This window comes from Nanorana parkeri, unplaced genomic scaffold (assembly GCF_000935625.1).
Source record: "Nanorana parkeri isolate BGI_ZX_2015 unplaced genomic scaffold, ASM93562v1 scaffold282, whole genome shotgun sequence".
NCBI classification, from domain to species: Eukaryota; Metazoa; Chordata; class Amphibia; order Anura; family Dicroglossidae; genus Nanorana; species Nanorana parkeri.
In genome coordinates this window covers 224,377-243,842 of record NW_017306550.1, presented here as the reverse complement: position 1 = coordinate 243,842, position 19,466 = coordinate 224,377, and the positions used below count along the sequence as shown (strand labels likewise).

The 19,466-nt window shown below is 41.9% G+C and overlaps 1 protein-coding gene across 2 annotated transcripts in view; it reads left to right on the top strand.

Moving 5' to 3' along the window:
• Positions 1-19,466, top strand: part of SPECC1L (sperm antigen with calponin homology and coiled-coil domains 1 like) — a 72,812-nt gene that overhangs the window by 26,699 nt on the left and 26,647 nt on the right. Inside the window, exons 2-6 of one of the 2 annotated variants that reach the window (XM_018557420.1) lie at positions 4,088-4,265; positions 11,368-11,515; positions 12,432-14,014; positions 14,161-14,368; positions 19,239-19,312. In XM_018557420.1, coding sequence (XP_018412922.1) covers positions 4,125-4,265; positions 11,368-11,515; positions 12,432-14,014; positions 14,161-14,368; positions 19,239-19,312 — 2,154 coding nt within the window. In that variant the 5' untranslated portion in view covers positions 4,088-4,124. Of the gene's footprint in view, positions 1-4,087; positions 4,266-11,367; positions 11,516-12,431; positions 14,015-14,160; positions 14,369-19,238; positions 19,313-19,466 lie in introns of those variants that run through there. The other variant, XM_018557421.1, reaches the window with a different exon arrangement.

Below are 19,466 nucleotides of genomic sequence, written 5' to 3'. Positions count from 1 at the left end.
TTTCATACCCACATGTATTTTAAGTTTTTTTTTGTTCCCCAATACTTTTTTTTTGTTCCCCAATACTTTTTTTTTGTTCCCCAATACTTTTTTTTTGTTCCCCAATACTTTTTTTCCCCTTCAGGCTTGTCATGTGTCGAGCAGGGTCCTCTACCTTTTTCGCCTTTTCTCTGACACTGGGAGGTCCTCAATGATGCAGAGTGACATTGATGTGATGTCAGTGCCGTTCTCTTCATCATTGCACTTTGAGTGCAGGAGTGTATGACACCCTGCATTTACAACATGTCTTCAGCCATGCGTGTTAAGTGAAGCTGAAGTCTGAGGACATCAAGTACTGTGGAGAACAGCAACATAGAGAAGGTGAGTATTGCAGCCTGAGCTGCATTTTTTATTTTACAATTTCTGGGGCAGATTTACAAATAAAGAGTTGGGCTTTAAAAAGAGTTTGAACAAAGGTATACCTGTATTTTTAATACCCAACACACCTTCATCTACCTGTTGCTGGTTACAAAAAGACTGTCATGCAATGTCTCATACCTGCAGCAGATTACTCTGAAAGCGACCATGTATGTATGTTTAGACTATGGGAATGTGTATATACTGTATATTCTGTGTTTAGTAGTTTTTCTGTAAAGAGACGGTATAGGAAATCTTGTGGAAGGCTCTCCTAAAAGCAAAACTCTGGGTTTTAGCACATTCAGTATGAAATCCTACATAAAGATTCAGTAGCCCAGGTCCACTCTTAGGGTGGCCATATACACTACAAGTCAGTTTTCTGGTTTTGAGTACCTCTTACGAATATTGGACCTTTCCTTAACTCCTATGGGGCAATGACGGGCTCCTCTGGTTGTCAGAAAATCTTCCTACGTGTGGGTTGATTCTTTTCCCCGTCATGATATTGCACTACTCATCGTTCTCAAGGAAATGACAGCCTGTCTATGGCTACCTTTTGGCCCTGTGTCTGGTAAAGTATTCACCGTTCACTTCTCGATCTATCCCGGCAGAGAGCCGTCACTGTCACTCACGGCTCCGTGCTGGTATTCCCCCCCCTCCCCTGTCCGATCCTCCACCGCTGACTGGCGGAACGGACAGGGGAGGGGGCCGGCACAGCTGGCTCTGCCTCCTAGATAGGCAGAGCCAGCTGTCAATCCCGCAGCTGGGTGGATCTCTACAGCAATGTCGGGATCCGTTCCGGCTGCGGCATCTCAGTATACCGCGAGCTGTAGCTTGCGGTATACTGAGCTTTGGGTGACGGGAGAACGCTAGTTTGTGTTCTCCCGTGAACCTTAGGAGAACTATGGGGAAAAGCCCCGGCCCCAATAGTTCTCCTTTTAATACCGTGTTTCTCCGAAAATAAGACACTGCCTTATATTTTTTTTGGCTCAAAAAAACATAGTAGGTCTTTTTTTCGAGGTAGGTCTTATTTTTTTTTTTTTTATGTACAACAATCCACACTTATTCAGGTAGAAAAGTCTACATGTATTCATTTACACAAATATGGTGATCAGGGCAATCGGGGGTGCCGTACCTTTCCAAGAGCAATATGGTAACCAATCGCTGGCCAGAATGAGCGAAGCGCACTTTCACTAACGATTCCTCATAGGCGGAATGCATTTGGTATCACTCCGCCTGTGACAAGAGGAGGCATCCGCTTATGCGGCTCTGCTCCCTCCAGTGCCGCCTCACTTTCTCTACCACTGGCTTCGTTGGCACCGCTGATTCCCTCCCGCGGCTCTTCAAGTTCCCCCTTAAGCCACCACTGGCCCTGGAAATGGTCACAACTAGGTCTTATTTTCGTGGTAGGTCTTATATTTTAGCAATTCCCAAAAATAGTACTAGGTCTTATTTTCGGGGAAACAAATGTAGTTGTGGTACTTAAATGCATTTTTAAGATTTAATGCCTGAGTTTAGTGTCACATTAAAGATAAATTGAGAACGTTCCAATTTTCTGGGTACAAGCTGCAGCCTGCATAATGTTAATATCCCTTTTATCTGTACTTTGGCATAGATCCATGAGTACTGTACAGCTCTAATTAGCTGCATGTAGACAACCGGGAGCCTTGTAAATGTTTTGTAATCTAGGACGACACAACATGCGCTAGATGGGTTTTTAAGAGCAGTTGATGTGCCTGCATTACTTATGTTTTAAACTGCCTCTACAACAGTTTATGAATTCTATCATATCGTCTTTAGGAATGCCAGCCGATGTACCTGAATGCACAGAAAGATCACAGGATATCTGTATTGCAATCTGTATATATTTCTGCAGTCATTGTACAGGCCTGCTCTGAAGACTACTTTGTCAATGCATTCTGCAGGCTCCACATTGGTTGCCAGTGAAACCCACTGATTAGAAGCGTGTAGTCGGCTTTTAAATATACCTTATCTTTTATATATAGAATGAAGGAAAGCCAGTCAGGCACTTTGTCAACCCGGAGACAGTACCTGCTCTGATGTGTAATTAAAGTAAACTCATCCTAAGAAAAAGAAGGGGAATGCAGTTGCTGACCTCCTCCTGCAAAGCCTAGTTACTTGACCGTTACTGCTGACCTACTGCCTTCAGTACTGAGTCACTGACCTGAAATAAGTATGCAGATCAGATCAACTTATTTGCATACCTGATCCAGGTAAGAGACTCAAAATATTATAGCTAGTAATTTAGCATGAGAGCCCAGCAACTAGCATTTTCATAATAGGCCAGCGATGGCAGCTTATACATTAAGTGGTATATTCATCAACGATTTGCAGAGACATTCACACTGCGAAATAGCATGTACATTAATTTTGTGCAAATGGAAGCAAAACAAATGTTAGCATATTTTCTTTAAAGATTTAAAGTAATATCAGGTAATGCTGCATTATGGCAACAAGAGGGAGCTGAGGAGCATAGGAAATGATTCCCAATCTATTATACTGATAATTATGGTTTCCAGTGATCTAAGTGGTGTTTTTGCAACTTGGCACACTAATTGGTAGGTCTGGGGGTTGCTCAATGGCACCTTTTTACGGAGCCTCTAGCTTACCAGATCCTCTGAGAATGGAAAATTGAAGGGTGGAAACTAAAACAAATAGCCAGAATTAGCTGCAGTTTGTTATGTCTGCGGTCTGTTGGGTCATTTCCTTCCAAATTGTGACCATATACCATGTATCCACATGGATGGGACCTTTTCCTTTTTTAGGCTATAGTCATATTAAACTCTCAAACACTTTTTCAGTAATGAATACAGATGAAACAAATATTCGTTGCCCAGCAAAGTATTTCTTTACGTTTTTGCCCAAGCACTTAGCCATCATTTTCCATCATTTTACAGCTGGCTTCAGCTCTATCATCTCAGCTTCCCTGAACCTCTTGTGCATTAGACAATCTCAAGGGACAGACCAATCTCCAGCAGCCATCCATCTACTAGCTGGGAAAGGGGAGAAGGAAGAAAGGGGGAAGCAGGGAGCAGGGGACTGACTTGCCTTGCTGTGCCTGTGTGTTTGTGGGGACGCACCCAGCTCCATAGGACCCTGCAAGGGAAAGGAGCCACCATAAACAGGATATCAGGGCCAGCGCTCAGGGGACCAGCTGATTCTGCAGGAAACTAAAACTTTCAAACATTGAGGAGCAGCATCCATTGTACGTGATTTGCCCAGCATTTGAAATAGCTTTAAAAACCTTTTGACACTGAAATTACTTAACCATACATATGTAATGCCAGCATTTGCTGTGGCTAAGAGGAGAACATGAGGATGAAGCCTGGGTTCCCTCAGACCTGGTCATGGTATGGAGCAAAACAGATGTATAAAATGTGAAAACACTAAACATGGAGGTATTAAATATAGTGAACCTAGAGTTTGTGGGCATAGTTTTCAAGACCCTGGCTCCAAAACTGTGTCTGCCTACAAGAGTTCACAGGTGTTCATATCTACCAGATCGTTTTGGTTACCCTGGCTGTGCATAAGTCTGTGTAGAATGAGCTCCATAATTGTTCCAGTAGTGCAATTCACACAAAAACCTTTTTTCATGACTGCTTTTGGTAAGGACATTTTAGGTACATTAAAAATATTTGCATCTTTGAGTAAACTGATTCTCCCTTCTACACAGATTCAGCTGTAAATGCATCACAAACAGGCCTCCCAGGATGAGGAAAGCAAACAGGAGTGCAGGCTCCGTCCCCAAAGTACCTGCCACGAATAAATCACAGAGCACCGAAAGGGCAAAATCGGAGAGCAACGCACCTACTTCATCCAAGGTGTCCCGCCCAGGATCTTCTCTATCAAAGGTAAAACAATAAGCTTTGGTCATGTTATGAAAATGCCTACTATATGTACCATAATTGGCAAAACCATTAGTTTTTTAGATGGAACTTGCAATGATGGCTGTTACCTGTCACTGGTGAGGCTCCTATTCTCTAACTCTTGGAACCAGTGTTAGTCCTAGAGCAGGTTTGTCACTATGCTAGATGTTTGAGTAGTGTGCTCTGCCCTGGAACTAGCATTACTTGTATGAGTTAGACAGCCTCCAACACTGAGCCCTAGCTTTAAAACATCTTTTTAAACAGATGCAAAACTTATGTACATTTTAACACATTTCAGTTGACTCTACTCACTCGGCTTGAAGTACGACCAATCTGATACACACTTGCTAGGCACGTATGAATCTGACTGGTGGCTGTGAGAAACTGTGATGGTTTACTCCATGTATTCTCGATGTTGAGAATCAGCCCGAAGCCAACAGTGAAGTGTGTGTCGTATCTCTGTTCTGCCCTTGGTTGCAGTAGAGATCCCTTCATGCTGCAACTCTGTTGATTCTATTTACACCTGCTATATCAGATCTTTTGTGCTTTTGTGATTGGGGGAGATGGAAAACTGCTGTTTTGCCCAGTGGTTGCATTGCAATACTTGTAATGGGAGCAATAATAACAAACAGCGCTATGACTCCTTCACTCCAAAGAAACTAACACAGGTTCCCTACAGAAAGCCGTTCTATATGTTTAACTTTTGTTGTGCAAAAATCAATGAATGCAAAGAGAATGATGTTCTATGGTTCAATGTGTATAACAGAAATGTGGACATAGCCTTTAGTATATACAAAAAAAAAATAGTAATACTGGGGAACATTTTAGTTAAATGGCTAAGAAAAGATCACCTCTGTTTGGATTTACCTGTTAAAAAAGGTATTCTAATTGTATTCTCAGTAGGGATGCATTGATACCGAGTATTTGGGCGAATACGAGTACTCGCCCAAATGCCTCAACACCTTCCTCGATATCGGAACTTCTGGTCACAGGGAGATTTCCTCTGACCGGCAGTATCGCGAAGGAGCATAGAGCCGGCTTCCGGGTGGCAGGAAATGACACTCCACCTGGCTTCCTGATTGCTCAGGAAGCTGGCTCCATGCTAGCAGAAGTGCCTGTATCGGTTCTCTGCATCGGCGAGTACCGAAATATAAATATCGGTAATCGATACCGAAAAACGGGTATCTGAGCATCCCTAATTCTCAGTATCAGTACCTGCTTAGATTATACTGCAAGCAACATCAAAGGCGTTTGTGACTGACACATGATTCACAACCCCCTCTGAAGACACTCATGTTGGCATTTCAGCATATGGCAAAATACGCAGTCTAGCAAGCATGTAAATTCTATAATGGGTAAAGTACCAGTTTGCGTACATAAACTCCAATGATTGGCAACATTAAGTGGTAGCAACTTGCTGGAGGCCATATCATAGTCATAAGTAATGATCATACATTTAGGTCCCCCACCTCTACAAATATTCTTGACAATTCTATTGTTGGACTATCAAATAATCATTTTCAAAGACACAAGTAACACTTCCACATACCGTAGGAATTTTTTACCCTTGGAATGTACAAACAGGATCACTTACCAGATGATGTTGACCTTACATGTTCGTATGACGGTCAATATGCACTTCACATAGTTGTGTGGACTTTGCATAGCGTTCTGACTTCTTCCCTGTAGCTGCCGCCAGTCAGCTTGGCAATCTGCTCTCCTGCCTAAACCTGGCCACACACTGCCCGAATCTAGTCTGAGTCAGTTCGACCAGTTTGTGGTTCCATTGGCACCCCTCTGTTCCACGAAAGCAGATTTATCAATTTTCTTTTGTCAAAGGGTTAGGGCTGAATTTTGCTGCAATGTGCTGCAGAGACCGCTGCGCAACCGGCATGGGGGTGGGGGGAGGAATTTGAAGGGACTGAATGGGAAAAATCACACAGTGCATGGCCAGTTTTAATAGCACAAGTGCATTGCCAATGTTACATGAAAAATACAGAAAAGCCACACAGAGAGCTCCACTAGTGCGGTGAATCCTTTAATTTTCACTTCACTAACGGAGTGCTCTGTGCACCATTTCTGTTTTTACTATGTAGCATTAGCTACATGCCTCTGTATAACTGAGGCAGGAGAGCCACGGCACCAATGGGTAATGGCCATTGCATCGTAGACGGGGAAGGTATGCCGACGCGTTTAAGCGTCAGTATCAAGGCAATTATCAGAAGCACGTATTGATCATCATACTAAGTTAAGGTCAAAATCATCTGGGAGGTGACACTGTTGGTACACTCCGAGGGAGTAAAAACCCAGAGGGTAGATTAAGGGCTCGTTCACACCGAAAGCGCGTGCATTCCAGAGCGGTAGCTCCTGGAACGCACTGCGACCGCTAAGAAACTTCCCCCCGCGTTCTGGGGCAGGAGGGGGCATGGCGGTGCATTGAATTAAATAGCACCGCTTTCATGCCCCCCCGGCCGCAGTGCGATCTGACGTGTGGCGAAACTGCCAGCGTTGCTTTCCACTGCAAATGCAAAAAATAGAGCAGGCCCTATTTTTTGTGTTTGCAGTGAAATGGAACAAAGAGCGAGAGTGTGTATTTTATTCAAACATATATTTACAAAGTCTTTTAAGGGGAACACAAATTATTATGTGCAATTACACGCAAAAGAATTTTTAACAACAAAAAACTCTTCAGTAGGAAAAACATTCTGTTTCCAGTTAAACGCATTAGCCATTACTACATGTAAACTGGGAGCAGCACCAGCCAATAACAATAAAGCTCTGTTCAAGAATAAGACAATTCATGTTATTAAATATCTGTCATTGAAACTGCTGAACACATTTCCAGAAATGCTGTTTCCAATGTGTTCCAGTTTTCTAGTTTTATTGTAGCTGACATTCTCTATATGCTCATGCTCTTTTTATGGTCCTCCTTAACAGCTTTTTGCCTCAAGTCACCCTTGTTAACTTTCCCCCACTTCTCTGGTATGTATTCTATAAACTTCCACCTGCACACCTCCTTCCCATGAGACTTTTTTTCTTTTTCTTTTTCCTGCCTTTCCCAAAAAATTACAACGCATGAAGTTACTAGATAACAGAAAAACTTGCATTTCATCATGTTTTTGTTTTTATTAAATACAAATTCATATTTGCTCCAAGACTCTTATGAGCACTTTTTTGTATTATTGTGTACTTAATGCACGTTTTACATTTTCTTTCGTGTTCTTGCACGGTGGACAAGCCACTAGATGGTGCTCCTGCTTTTTTTAAGTCATTGTATATCTAGTCTGAGAGTTTTGTATGGCTGAATATGAGTACATACTGCTGTATGTACATGCATACAAATTCCAGGAAGAGATGGGTAATCCTTGAGACCTTTGTAAATGGAACCATGGGTTCTCTAGAGCTTTTACATTGTTGACTGTGATTGTATACAAAGGTGTCCATGTCTGTGTGTGTGATATTTACACACATCTATGCCATTTGTCTGAATGGGTGGAAAAGTAGCACACTTTCTTATTGTTGTGTATGGTTGCAAAAAAGATTGCAATGAACCCCTTCTTTTCTGTATTGCATCAGTTTATATATGTATTTTTTAGATTTACGGTTTACCTAAACACAGTATAGGTTTTGCAAATGTATTTTAATTTTTTTGTCTTTAATTTTGTTCTTTATTTTTCTCTGATGGATTGTTTGAACCTGCTTCTGAAAATGCTCATTGTCAGTTGGGGTTCTTTTGTTTCTGAGTTGCTTAGTTGACAGCCCCACCACCTGCCTTTCCTTCCTCTAGTATTGCATGGCTTGCCTCCTGAGGCCCTGTTCACATCAGTGTGCACCATTCACACTGCAGCATTGTGACAGAAAGTATAATGAAATAAACAGTCTGCATGTTTAGAGGTCAACAGAAGGTATCCCCAGGAAGATGCCTTTCACTGCACTCCCGCGATCTGTTGTAAATCGCATGAGCATGTACACATTGATATTTGCTGTAACAATGCATTAAAGCTGAACTTTCCAAATGACGACAAATACAACCTTAGAAATGTTTAGTAATGACAATCTACAAACATATACTTCTAGATAATTGCAGGGTTTTTATTCTTTGCATACCTTATTTTATTTTTTTCCCCCAGTCTTCTCAGAGTGGACATTTTAACTAAAGACAGGTTACTAGATCTCTATTTACTTCCTGGAACTTTGGCACATGTGACTATGCCATGTGACTATGCACATCAGCTCAGGGGAGGAAAATACCTTTCCCTGAGATCTCGTGAGATTACAAATGAGATTTCCCATCAATACACTGATGTAACCTTCCCAGGAGGCAATGCTTGGGCACATTACATCACTAATGTCCAAGAGCACCAGGAAGTGGAAAACCAATAATTGTAAAATACATTTTTTTATTTACTAATGAATTTAAGATGATTTAATATCGGCATGCATGCTGAGGTGATTTTTAGTGAAACATGTCACTTTAAGGGGCCTAATGCTAGATTTGATATTTTTAAGCATGACCGAGAAAGCACAGACCATTAAATTAGAAATGGTGGTACGATCTTTGACAATGGTCGTAAATTAAGTACAGTAAAGGGATTGTGTATCAGGTTAAGGGTTTTTGGAAAATAGGGTCAATAGAGGAAATTTTCCTTTTAATAAGTCAGTATGGGAAGATAGGGCAGTTTTGTCCAAAACGGTCCTTAAAGAGAACAAGTCCTGAATCTGAATATTCATTCAGTCCTGAGCTGTTAGAACTGTACATACTTCCTAGTGAGACGTTTAATTTTGCCCCTTGTTTAGCTTTACATACAGTACTTTGTGTACGCCAGACTCATAGTTGTGAGAGCCATGAGAGAGCAGTTACCTGAGGCCTGCATAGCTGGTGACTTGTCACCTGGAGAAGACAGGCCAAGACAATTTAGGCAAAGCAACTAAAGCTAAAGAAAGAGCAAAGTCCAATTATGACTGATTCTTTTTAAGGGTTCCAGTGGATGAATATTTGTAATTAATGTAGATGTAAACCCGATCACTAAAATCACATATAATCTTTAATATATTCATTTCATTTCAGCATTCATTTTCAGTCTTTTGAAATCTACAGCTTTCCTGTCATGAAGTTCTTTGTTCAGGAACTTCCTAGGGTGACAATGCTCTGCTTCCCTGCCCTGTTTGCTCTTCTGCATTATCACCATGTCATTTCAGTTGGACACCATACGACAAGAGTGGACAAATTAATGTGGAATTTAGGAGCCATCTCCATTGACAACAGCTAGAGAAAACCTCAAAAGTTAGGAGCCAGCTGTACATTTTAGGGAACATTGGCTACCTTGCTCCTAGGATTTGTCCAGCCCTGCCATAAAACGCAGTGCTGCCCCTCATTATGCAGGCATGTTTGCACAGTTGTCCCCACCAGGAAGCCAATCCGGAGCAAGGTAGCCAGCGCTGAAGCTTGTGCATATAGACACGAAATGGCTTCAAGAGGGCTGGAGGAGATCAACATCTTTAGATATATAAACAGCAATATTTTTTAAAAGAAAAAAAAATCATACTGTATAATGCACAATGGTTTAGCAAACTTAACACCATCCACTTAGGGTTTACCTCTACTGTAGTAAAAAGGGATAAATGAAAGTATATCCAAACCCAGCAGCAACAATGTAATTCAACTTACCAGTCCTTAGATACGGTGGCTGCATTAGTTTTCATATTTCAGGCTAAGTAAATTTTCTGGAAGTACAGAAAAATTCCTGTTAATCCTGCCAGAAATCTAGAGTCCTTTCAACTTCCTGTCCGGTGCACCGAACGGAAATGTCAAACAATGTTATATTTTCTAGAGGTGCACCGAAATGGAAATTTTAAAAACGAAACCGAAATAAAAATAATTGTCAGACTGAAACTGAAACCGAAAATGTTTTTTATTTTAATTTTTTCACGTTTTTTAAATATTTTATTTATTTTTTATAAACTTTTTAATTTTTTTATATTTTTATTCATTTTTTATTAAATATTTGTATTTTTTACATGACTTTTAGGGGTTTCAGGGAAATATTAGGGATCTAAACAGACCCCTGATATTTCCCTTTTAAAATAGAAAAAGAGATAGAGGACTCTGTGTTCTCAATCTCTTTTTCTGTGTCCTCGGTTATCAATGAACAGGAATCCTCTGAGTGTTCCTGTTCATTGATAACATGAAAACATTGTATGTTTACTGTAACTACAATTATGAATGAACAGGAGGTGATGTAGATCACTCCCATTCATTCATAATTGAGGATATAGTTAACATACCATGTCCTCAATTATCTATCAGCGATCGCTGAGTGTGTGTATCTTGCTCTTCTCTCTGACATGCTGTCACAGGAGGCTGATCGAGCGGTGTAGGGAGGAAAGCCCAGCCTCCTGTGACAGCGCTGAGCAGTGTGGGAGGAGACGCCGGCCGCAGCTCTCCTCCAGCGCTCGGCCGGCTATCACAGTTTCTCTCCTCCCGGCTGGGACACAGAGCAGCGCCCAGCGGGGAGGAAGGAAATCAGCGATGCGCCGATGTATCGGCAGGAAAATGGCACTTTCGCCATTATGCCAAAACTGCCATTTTCGGCAGATATGTTTCGGCGGCCGTTATATAGGTGCATCCCTAATATTTTCAGCTTTCTTCTGTGAACTAAAAATGCCTACAATGTAATAGAGATGAGAAGTAGGTGTTGGCAGGCCAAATATGGAGAGCAGCCTAGAGTGACAACGCTGCCCCTCTGTAGATATAGTATAGTGAGTGAGCGTTGTCAGCCCTAGGAAAGCAAGTGTGTTACTGGCAGGATCACCAGGTGAAAATAAAGGAAAATCATGAAAATATTGCAACTTATACATCTAAGGACTAGTAAGCTGCAGTATATTAGATTTTAATGTTTGGGTTTAGGTACGCTTTAAACAAGTTTTAGTTTGGAAAGTGAGATTGTATTTGTGCTGAAATCATAGATATTATTAATCCACTGAGGACTAGAATTAGTCAATGCCTTACCAGAGTAAGGTTTAGAAGTGTTGCCTGGCATTCTTCATAGTAATACAGTATTGCTTACCTGTTTCTTATATGTTTTAGGCTAAGAGCAATGATGATCTCCTGGCTGGAATGGCCGGTGTGCCACCCACAAGCAACAGTGTAAAGGTGAAGAAAAGCAGTGCTGCAACAAACCCTAGTTCTGGGGCAACAATGAGTGGAACAGATGGAAGGGCCAAGAGCAGTGCAGGTAAAAATATACATCCTCAAATCATATCAGATAGGTTTCCCCTGGCCCTGATTATCTCTGAAATGACTTTAGTAGTTTGAGTTTATTTAGGACAAAAATGGCAGTGCCTGGTGTGTTTATACTTTACCTTTTACAGTCCTAAAAATGAATCTGCATCAAGACTAGACATTTAGGTATTTTCATCCTCTTAAGCTGTCAAATAGATTTAAAACAAGCCCTAACAGACTTTTCTAGCTGGATGTACTATAAAGTAATTACCAGGAGAAAGACTGTAAAGTTGTATGTGTGTACATAAGAAGATTCAGTCTGCCGTCAGGCTGCCACATATCTACTCTCCAATGAAAATAAGGGTACAAGAGCTGCCTCTGTTGAGAAATTTGAAGGTGAGTTTGTCTTCAATGCCTTTAGCTACAGAGTTGAATGTAGCTAAAGGCTTGTTATGAAGTGCTTATGCGGCTTGTTTATAATATGATCTGGACACAGTATCACTTGGAATTTGCTCTCGCACAAACAATTGCCGCACAAACGACTGATATCACAAGGTGGACAATGTTTATTCCCGTAGTCAAAACATGCAGTAAACGAACACAGGCTTCTCCAACTCTAACATGTTAGAGTTGGAGGAGCCTGTGTTTGTTTACTGCATGTTTTGACTTCGGGAATAAACATTGTCCATCTTGTGATATCTGTCGTTTGTGCGGCAATTGTTTCTGCGAGAACCAGTATCAAGCAGCATTGTGCTTTTCGTGCCTGCGTCGACGAGGGATGGGGTTGTGTGACCACAGGACGAAGAATATGAACGGTGGTTGCTTTGTGAACTTTGAATTTGCTGTTTGATTTTGTAAACCAATCTTGGTAGCCTCAAATGTCTCTTGTGTTTTTATTTAATATTGCTGTGATTGTCTATTCTACACAGGCAGCAACTCTATTAGTAAGAAAAGTGGCTCATCTGGGGCAAAAGAAGTAGGATCTTCTCGAGAAAGAGTCAGAGAGAGATCTCGCCTGAATGCTAGCAAAAAACCACAAGGATCTGGTGTTAACACAGGAGAGGTAACTGCCCCAACTAAACGATCTCGAGCTCGTGCAGAGTCAGATGTTCTTCGTATGAGCAAATCCAAATCTGATAATCAAATCAGTGATCGTGCAGCTCTTGAAGCCAAGGTGAAGGACCTGCTTGGTCTGGCCAAAAACAAAGATGCTGAGATTTTGCTTCTCCGCACTGAGCTAAGGGACATCAAAGCACAGCTTGGACATGGCATCTCTGATAAGAGTCCTGAGGATCCCCCTGTATTTCAGTTAGAAGAGCAGAATGCTGTTGTGCGGGAAGAACTACAGCAACTGAAAAACGAGAACAGAATGCTTAAGGATCGGCTAAATGCATTGGGTTTTTCATTGGGTCAACAAATTGATGTTACAGAGAAGCTTTACTGTTACCAATCCATGGATATGGCTGCTGGCAGCCACAGTGACTGTGGGGGAGGCACATTGGCCTCCTCCGTGGAGGGCTCTGCTCCTGGATCTATGGAGGACCTCCTGAGCCAGGATGAAAGCACACTGACTGGTGAAAGGAGGAGTAGTTCCATGGATAATTTAGATAGTGAATGCAGTGAGGTTTACCAGCCACTCACCTCTAGTGATGATGCTTTGGATGCCCCATCATCATCCTCTGAATCAGAAGGCCTTCCAAGTACTGAACGATCACGAAAAGGTAGCAGTGGCAATGTGAGTGAAGTGTCAGTGGCCTGTCTGACAGAGCGGATTCACCAAATGGAGGAAAACCAACATAGCACAGCTGAGGAGCTGCAAGCTACTCTTCAGGAGCTGGCTGACTTGCAGCAGATCACACAGGAGCTAAATAGTGAGAATGAACGGCTGGGTGAAGAGAAGGTCATCTTGATGGACTCTCTTTGCCAACAGAGTGATAAGTTGGAACTGTTCAGTCGTCAGTTGGAGTATGCACGAGCGTTACTTGATGAGCACCATGTACAGTACTCCTTGGACGAAGACCTCAAAAGTAGCCGTTACTTAGAACTAGAGCAGAGATACATGGAAATGGCTGACAACAGTCGCTTTGAGCGTGAGCAGTTGTTGGGTGTCCAACAGCATTTGAGCAACACTCTAAAGATGGCAGAGCAAGATAACAAGGATGCTCAAGACGTGATTCGAGCACTTAAGGAGCGGAACCACCATACGGAGCGCATTGCTGAAGCTGAACAACTTGCAAAGCAGGCATTGGCAGCCACCCTAGAGGACTATAAAGCATCCCTCAATGCTGAGCAGGCTGAATGTTCACGTCTCAAGTCCCAGTTAGAGCAAGAGAAACAACGAGTTGCAGAACTATACTCTATTCACAGCTCTGATGATGCATCTCACATCCAGAACCTACTGGAAAGCGTGCGTTCTGATAAAGAGAAAGCAGAAGCTCTGGCTGGGAACTTGCAGGAAGAGTTGGTGCATGTACAGAATGATCTCAGACGTATGCAAGACGCCTTTGATAAGGTATGAATATTATATAATGTTGCATTATTTTATAAAATGGAGGGGTGCTTTTACTAGTTCCCAATGTAAACAGTTGTATTCTGGTAAGATGCGGTGTAGTACTTGTATGGCATTTGTATTTGACTTTTTCATATGAACTTCTTTAGCTGGAAGATGAATATAGAGCATTCCGTGAAGAAGCACAAAAACAGGTGGCAGAACTGACCCTGGCACTTGATAAGGTGAGGAGTGAATTGGAAGAAAAGGAGACGGAACGCAGTGACATGAAGGAGACCATATTTGAACTGGAAGATGAAGTAGAACAGCACAGAGCTGTGAAGCTACATGACAACCTCATCATATCCGATCTGGAGAGTAAGTTCTGTTTTTGCTTGCAAATGTGCAGCAATTCACCAACCACAAGGTCATTCCTCTTTTAGTCTTCACTAACCCGAAATCATTTTCCATCACTTTAAACGTGGTGGCTTGGCACATCAACCAAGGGACTATTTTAGGTTATTGGCATTTTTATAACCATCAGGTTAGTGCATCTTTAGTTTTCTTTAAATCTGAACTTCAGGCTGAAGGCTAAATAAACACAGATGAAACGCACATGTGGGAGCTGTCAAACCTGTCAACGTGTTTGTATTTTTTTCAATCCAGTCCTGTAGTTTACACAGGCCTTCCACACAGCATGGGCTTGTCTGGCAGGGCAGGAGACTTAAGGTGCCCATACACTGCTCGATTCTCGTACGAGAATCGGGCGAAATCCCGCGATCGTACGAGAATCGAGCAGTGTGAACTAAGACGTGCGACTGTTTCTACTCTACGGAAAAGAAATAGACACCGGCACTCCAATAATAAATCGATTACGTCTATCTATTGACGTACATCAAAAGCAAAATAACACACTTAGTGCGACGTTTCGGGGACACACAGGAACCCCTTCATCAGGCAAAACAGGCTTGTTTTGCCTGATGTGTTTTTGTTTCTGCATTGCCGTCATCGGAAGCCCGCCCCTCAGCGTGGCGGGCTTTCGATGATCGCAAGTACGATCTTCCCTGTCCAAGAGGGTGTAGATCGTACGGGCTTTCAAGCAGCATACGACCTTCGCAAGACAAAAGTCTTGCGATGGTCGTAAGGTGTATGGGCACCTTTAAGGTTTCTCTGCTGCAGTTAAGCAACACCAAGAGGTCTTATCCCTCCCGCAGTCTGTGACTGGACAGTGAAAGGAAAAGTAGAAGACTGACAAGTTCATCCTCTACACTCTGCTTTCTCTTCCTATGAGGCTAGTCTCTTGTTTAACATGTGAGCACTGCAGCAAAACCTGGTATACAGGAGATTTAGGGAGGCTGATACAAGGTAAAGATTCAGGTACTTGTGCTGCTTCCTTTTAAAAATAATTACATTTCATGATGTATAAATAAATGCAGAGCTACATACAGCTCGTGAGAGCTTACAATCTAGTCGGAGAGACCAGTGAGACAAAAGGTAATAATTGTTTAGATTGAGTTAGTGGAAGAAGTAAAAGGATAGTTATGTTGAGGTGGGATAGGCTTCCCTGAAGAGATGAGTTTTCAAGGATTGCCTAAAGGTGGACAGCATAGAAGATAAGCGGACAGATTGGGGAGTTCAAGAGGATGGAAGACACTGCGGAGAAGTCCTGTAGGAGACTTCATGGCGAATTGCGTCAATCTTATCTTTGAAGTGATTGGCAATCTCCTGGACAGTCAATGCGTTGGAGAAGGCGGAGGGGGATGAAGTAGGAAGTTGAAGCTAGAAATAGGCTGATGAGAGGTTGTTAATAAGTGTGATTAAATAGGTCTGTTTGGCTGTATGGAAGCGGGTACTGTATTTTTGGAGGGCAGATTTATATTGGGTGAAGTCTTGCATGGATTTGGATTTATAACATAGTCGCTCAAGAGCACGACTATGTCTTTCTGAGTCTTCTAGTGTCATCTATCTACCAGGGCTATATTGGACGGGACCTGATTCTGTCAGTGGTGAGAGGGGTAAGTATGTCCCTACAGAATGAGAAGGAGCGATTTGTAGAGAGAACTGGCAAGGTCAGGGCAGGAAAAGGGTTGTGTTTTTGTCGTAAAGGTGGTCTGTTGCAGAGTAAACAAGAGATTAGTTAAAATGGCGAAGGTTTCTATGGGTAGTGGTTTGCTGGTTAGAGTGGTGGGGGGCTAATGATAGGGAGAGTGTGAATCTGATGAGGTTGTGATCTGAGAGCGGCAAAGGGGTGTTGGTGAGATTGCAGGGAGTGCAGAGGTGGAAGAAAATGAGATCAAGGGTGTTACTATCAGAGTGAGTAGGAGTGGGAGTCCATTGTGTTAGGCTGAGTAGCTGAGAGGTTGCTGTGGTGTTACTATTGATGGGGACATTAAAGTCATCAAGAATGGCTGCGGGTGTTTCAGAGGAAAGAAAATAGGGTAGCCAGGCAGAGAAGTTGTCAAGGAAGTGTGCTACCGGTCCTGGAGGACGATAAATCAGCGATACTCGGAGAAACAGGAAAACAGACTTATACAATGAACTTCAGAAGAGGAGAGTGATGGAGAAGGCAGTGTAGGAAAAACATTGTGACATTTTTAAAGGGACTATGTTGGAAAACTTGGGAGCTGTCAGTGTCCTAACATTGAAAAGAGTGAAGTTGTGCGCTCTGAAATTAAGATGATTGTGGAATTGTGTAAGCAAAGGTTTCAGTACCTTGATATCCTTTATGTCCTACAGCCAAAACATTTGGAGTATTTTTTTTCTTGCTTATTAGCTATGTACTAGATCATTAGATACCTTTTTGTTCTACTCCTCACGGCTTTCCTGTTGGGTAACTTTTGTTCCTAGTACGATTTGCAGGTCATGCACATTTGACACTATTTTTAAGTTCAGCTTCTTCACACATGGTAAGTGGTATATTTAAGGGAATGAGGATTAATAGTGTAATTTCGTTGAAATGTTTTAGGGCTGTTACTGATTAAAAATTTTCGTATTCGATTAATTGAAAAAAAATGTAATCGATTAATTTTGATTAATTATAACGCACATACAGATCCAACTACATTGGCCTATACACATACAGCACAGCAATGAAGTAATAAAATGAACTAGGATCACACTAATCCAGCACGTTATTAATCTCACGTGCCCCACTCAATATGGCCACCGCTTGAGTGGGGCAACTCAGAATAATAACGTGCTGGATTAGTGTGATCCTAGTTCATTTTATTACTTCATTGCTGTGCTGTATGTGTATAGGCCAATGCCTTGGAGTTTGGTCCACACTTGTGGGCACACTGACCAGCTGAGAAGATTGTAGAAGAAAGGTTCGATGTAAATTAGCAGGCTGCACAGTGATGTTCCCTTTACATGTAAGTATAACCTATTTAAAAATTGATAGGGCAGAACAAGTTTCTTGGGCAAACTCACCGGCCCAAGTGGCTCCGTCGGCTAATGAAGGGAAGGAGGGAGGAGTCTGGTGATGTCACGGACATCAACGTCACCGGACTCCTCCCCCCTCCCTTTGTTAGCCGACGGAGCCACTTGGGGACATCGACGTCACCGGACTCCTCCCCCGTCCCTACGTTAGCCGACGGAGCCACTTGGGGAAGGAGTCCGGTGACGTCGATGTCCGTGACGTTCCCGGATCTCCGACCGGACTCCCGGAAGCCGGCGGAGAGGTGAGTATTTTCATTAGCAATCAAAAAAATTTGTAATCGATCAAAAAGATTAACGATTAATCGAGAAATTAATCGTTAATTTCCACAGCCCTAAAATGTATACATTTAAATTTGTCCTAGCGATCTCTGAAAAAATGCCAATATTGATGTTCACTTTTACTGAAGATAATTCATGTTTCCAGCAATTTTGCCTGGAGCCTCCTGGCTCTGAATACTTCCTGCTGTTCTCTGAAAAATGTGTTCCTGGTAGAGGGGTTGCCTATTCTTCAAATCTAGAGCAAATCTTCCTTCTTCCAACGGCACCCTCTACTGGTGCCCAGGAAGAGCTTTTTCTCAGTAAAGGAGGGTGCAAATACAGGTCCAGGTCATGCTGCTGAAAACACTATTTATCTTCTCACAAAGTAGGACAATATACTGTTATTTTTTTAAAGGCAACTGGTGACAAAAAGTATGAAGGTATAATGTTTATCTAAAGTACCATTATACGTTTAGTTTAATTTTTCTTTTCTTTTTTTATTCTTTCTTTTCATTTTTTTAAATGCTACAGAGATAAACAACAGAATACTGGAAGTATCAAAGATTGCATTATAGCCACTCCATAGTTTGCACCAAATGTCTACAGATGCATAATGTCATAATACTGTTTGCTTGCAATTTCCATATCTCCTCAGATCCGCTCACACTCCCCTACATATTGCTTAATTTTACTGTTTAGTGTATGTGGCTTTAATATCACTTTAAGTAAGTCAACCCCATTGATTTATGTAAAGTTTGTAAGATGCTTGTAATAAGGCACAATGGGGGGAAATTGATCAAAACTGGAGCAGACAAAATCTGAAATGCAACCAATCAGCTTTTTTGTCTCATTTTCAACTTCTTACCTGAGCAAACTGAAGAGAGATGCTGATTGGTTGCCATGGGCAACTGCTCCAGATTCTGCCTGCTCCAGTTTTGATCAATCCCCCCTAGTATGTACAATAAGTATTTGCAGATACATTTCTCTATATGGTTAGAAGGTTAGAAGATGCAAATCACTAAATATGTATTGTGTATCTCTATATATTTATTTGTCTTCTTTGCTGTAACCAAAAGAATTTACTGTAGTTCAGATTTAATTTACTGTCCTCCTGTTCTCAGTACACTCATTCATCTCTTCAAAAGTCCATTGTCCTAATTATAGTGTTTCCGAAGTAGAGTGACAGCAGCTTATAATGACATAGTTACAAACGGACTTTAGGTGACATCCTGTTCTGTACGTGCCTTTTTTCCTTCTGCTCCGTGGCTGAAACAATAAGTCTAACAGCTTTATCAACATTTGTCATCGCTGGACAGAAATGTTACCCCAAGGAGGTGTCAAGGCTGTACTTATCAAGTCTTCTTTCACATGTAGCTAATAGCTGAAATCTAAATATTCTTATTTTCCTTCTACACCTTTGTCTATATAAATCTATCCCCAGGGTTTTATCCTTGAAAAACATTAGCTCACTAGAAGTGAGTCATGTACCATTGCATATTAGTTCACTGTTGGGTGCATCCCCTACTTTACTATTTTTGCTTTTGCCATACAGATGCTGTAAAAAAGCTGCAGGATCAGAAACATGACATGGAGCGTGAAATCAAAATATTGAATAGGAAGTTAAGGGTAAGGACACCATGCACTGTGTGTGTGATTGATGGCTAAAGTGTCTGTGGATATTGGCTGGATGTGGCCGGATACCCCTGATTTCAACTCTCTGTAAGGCACCCCAGTCTGCAGTAGAGAAGCTCCTTGAGTTAGCAGCCTATCGACTAATAGA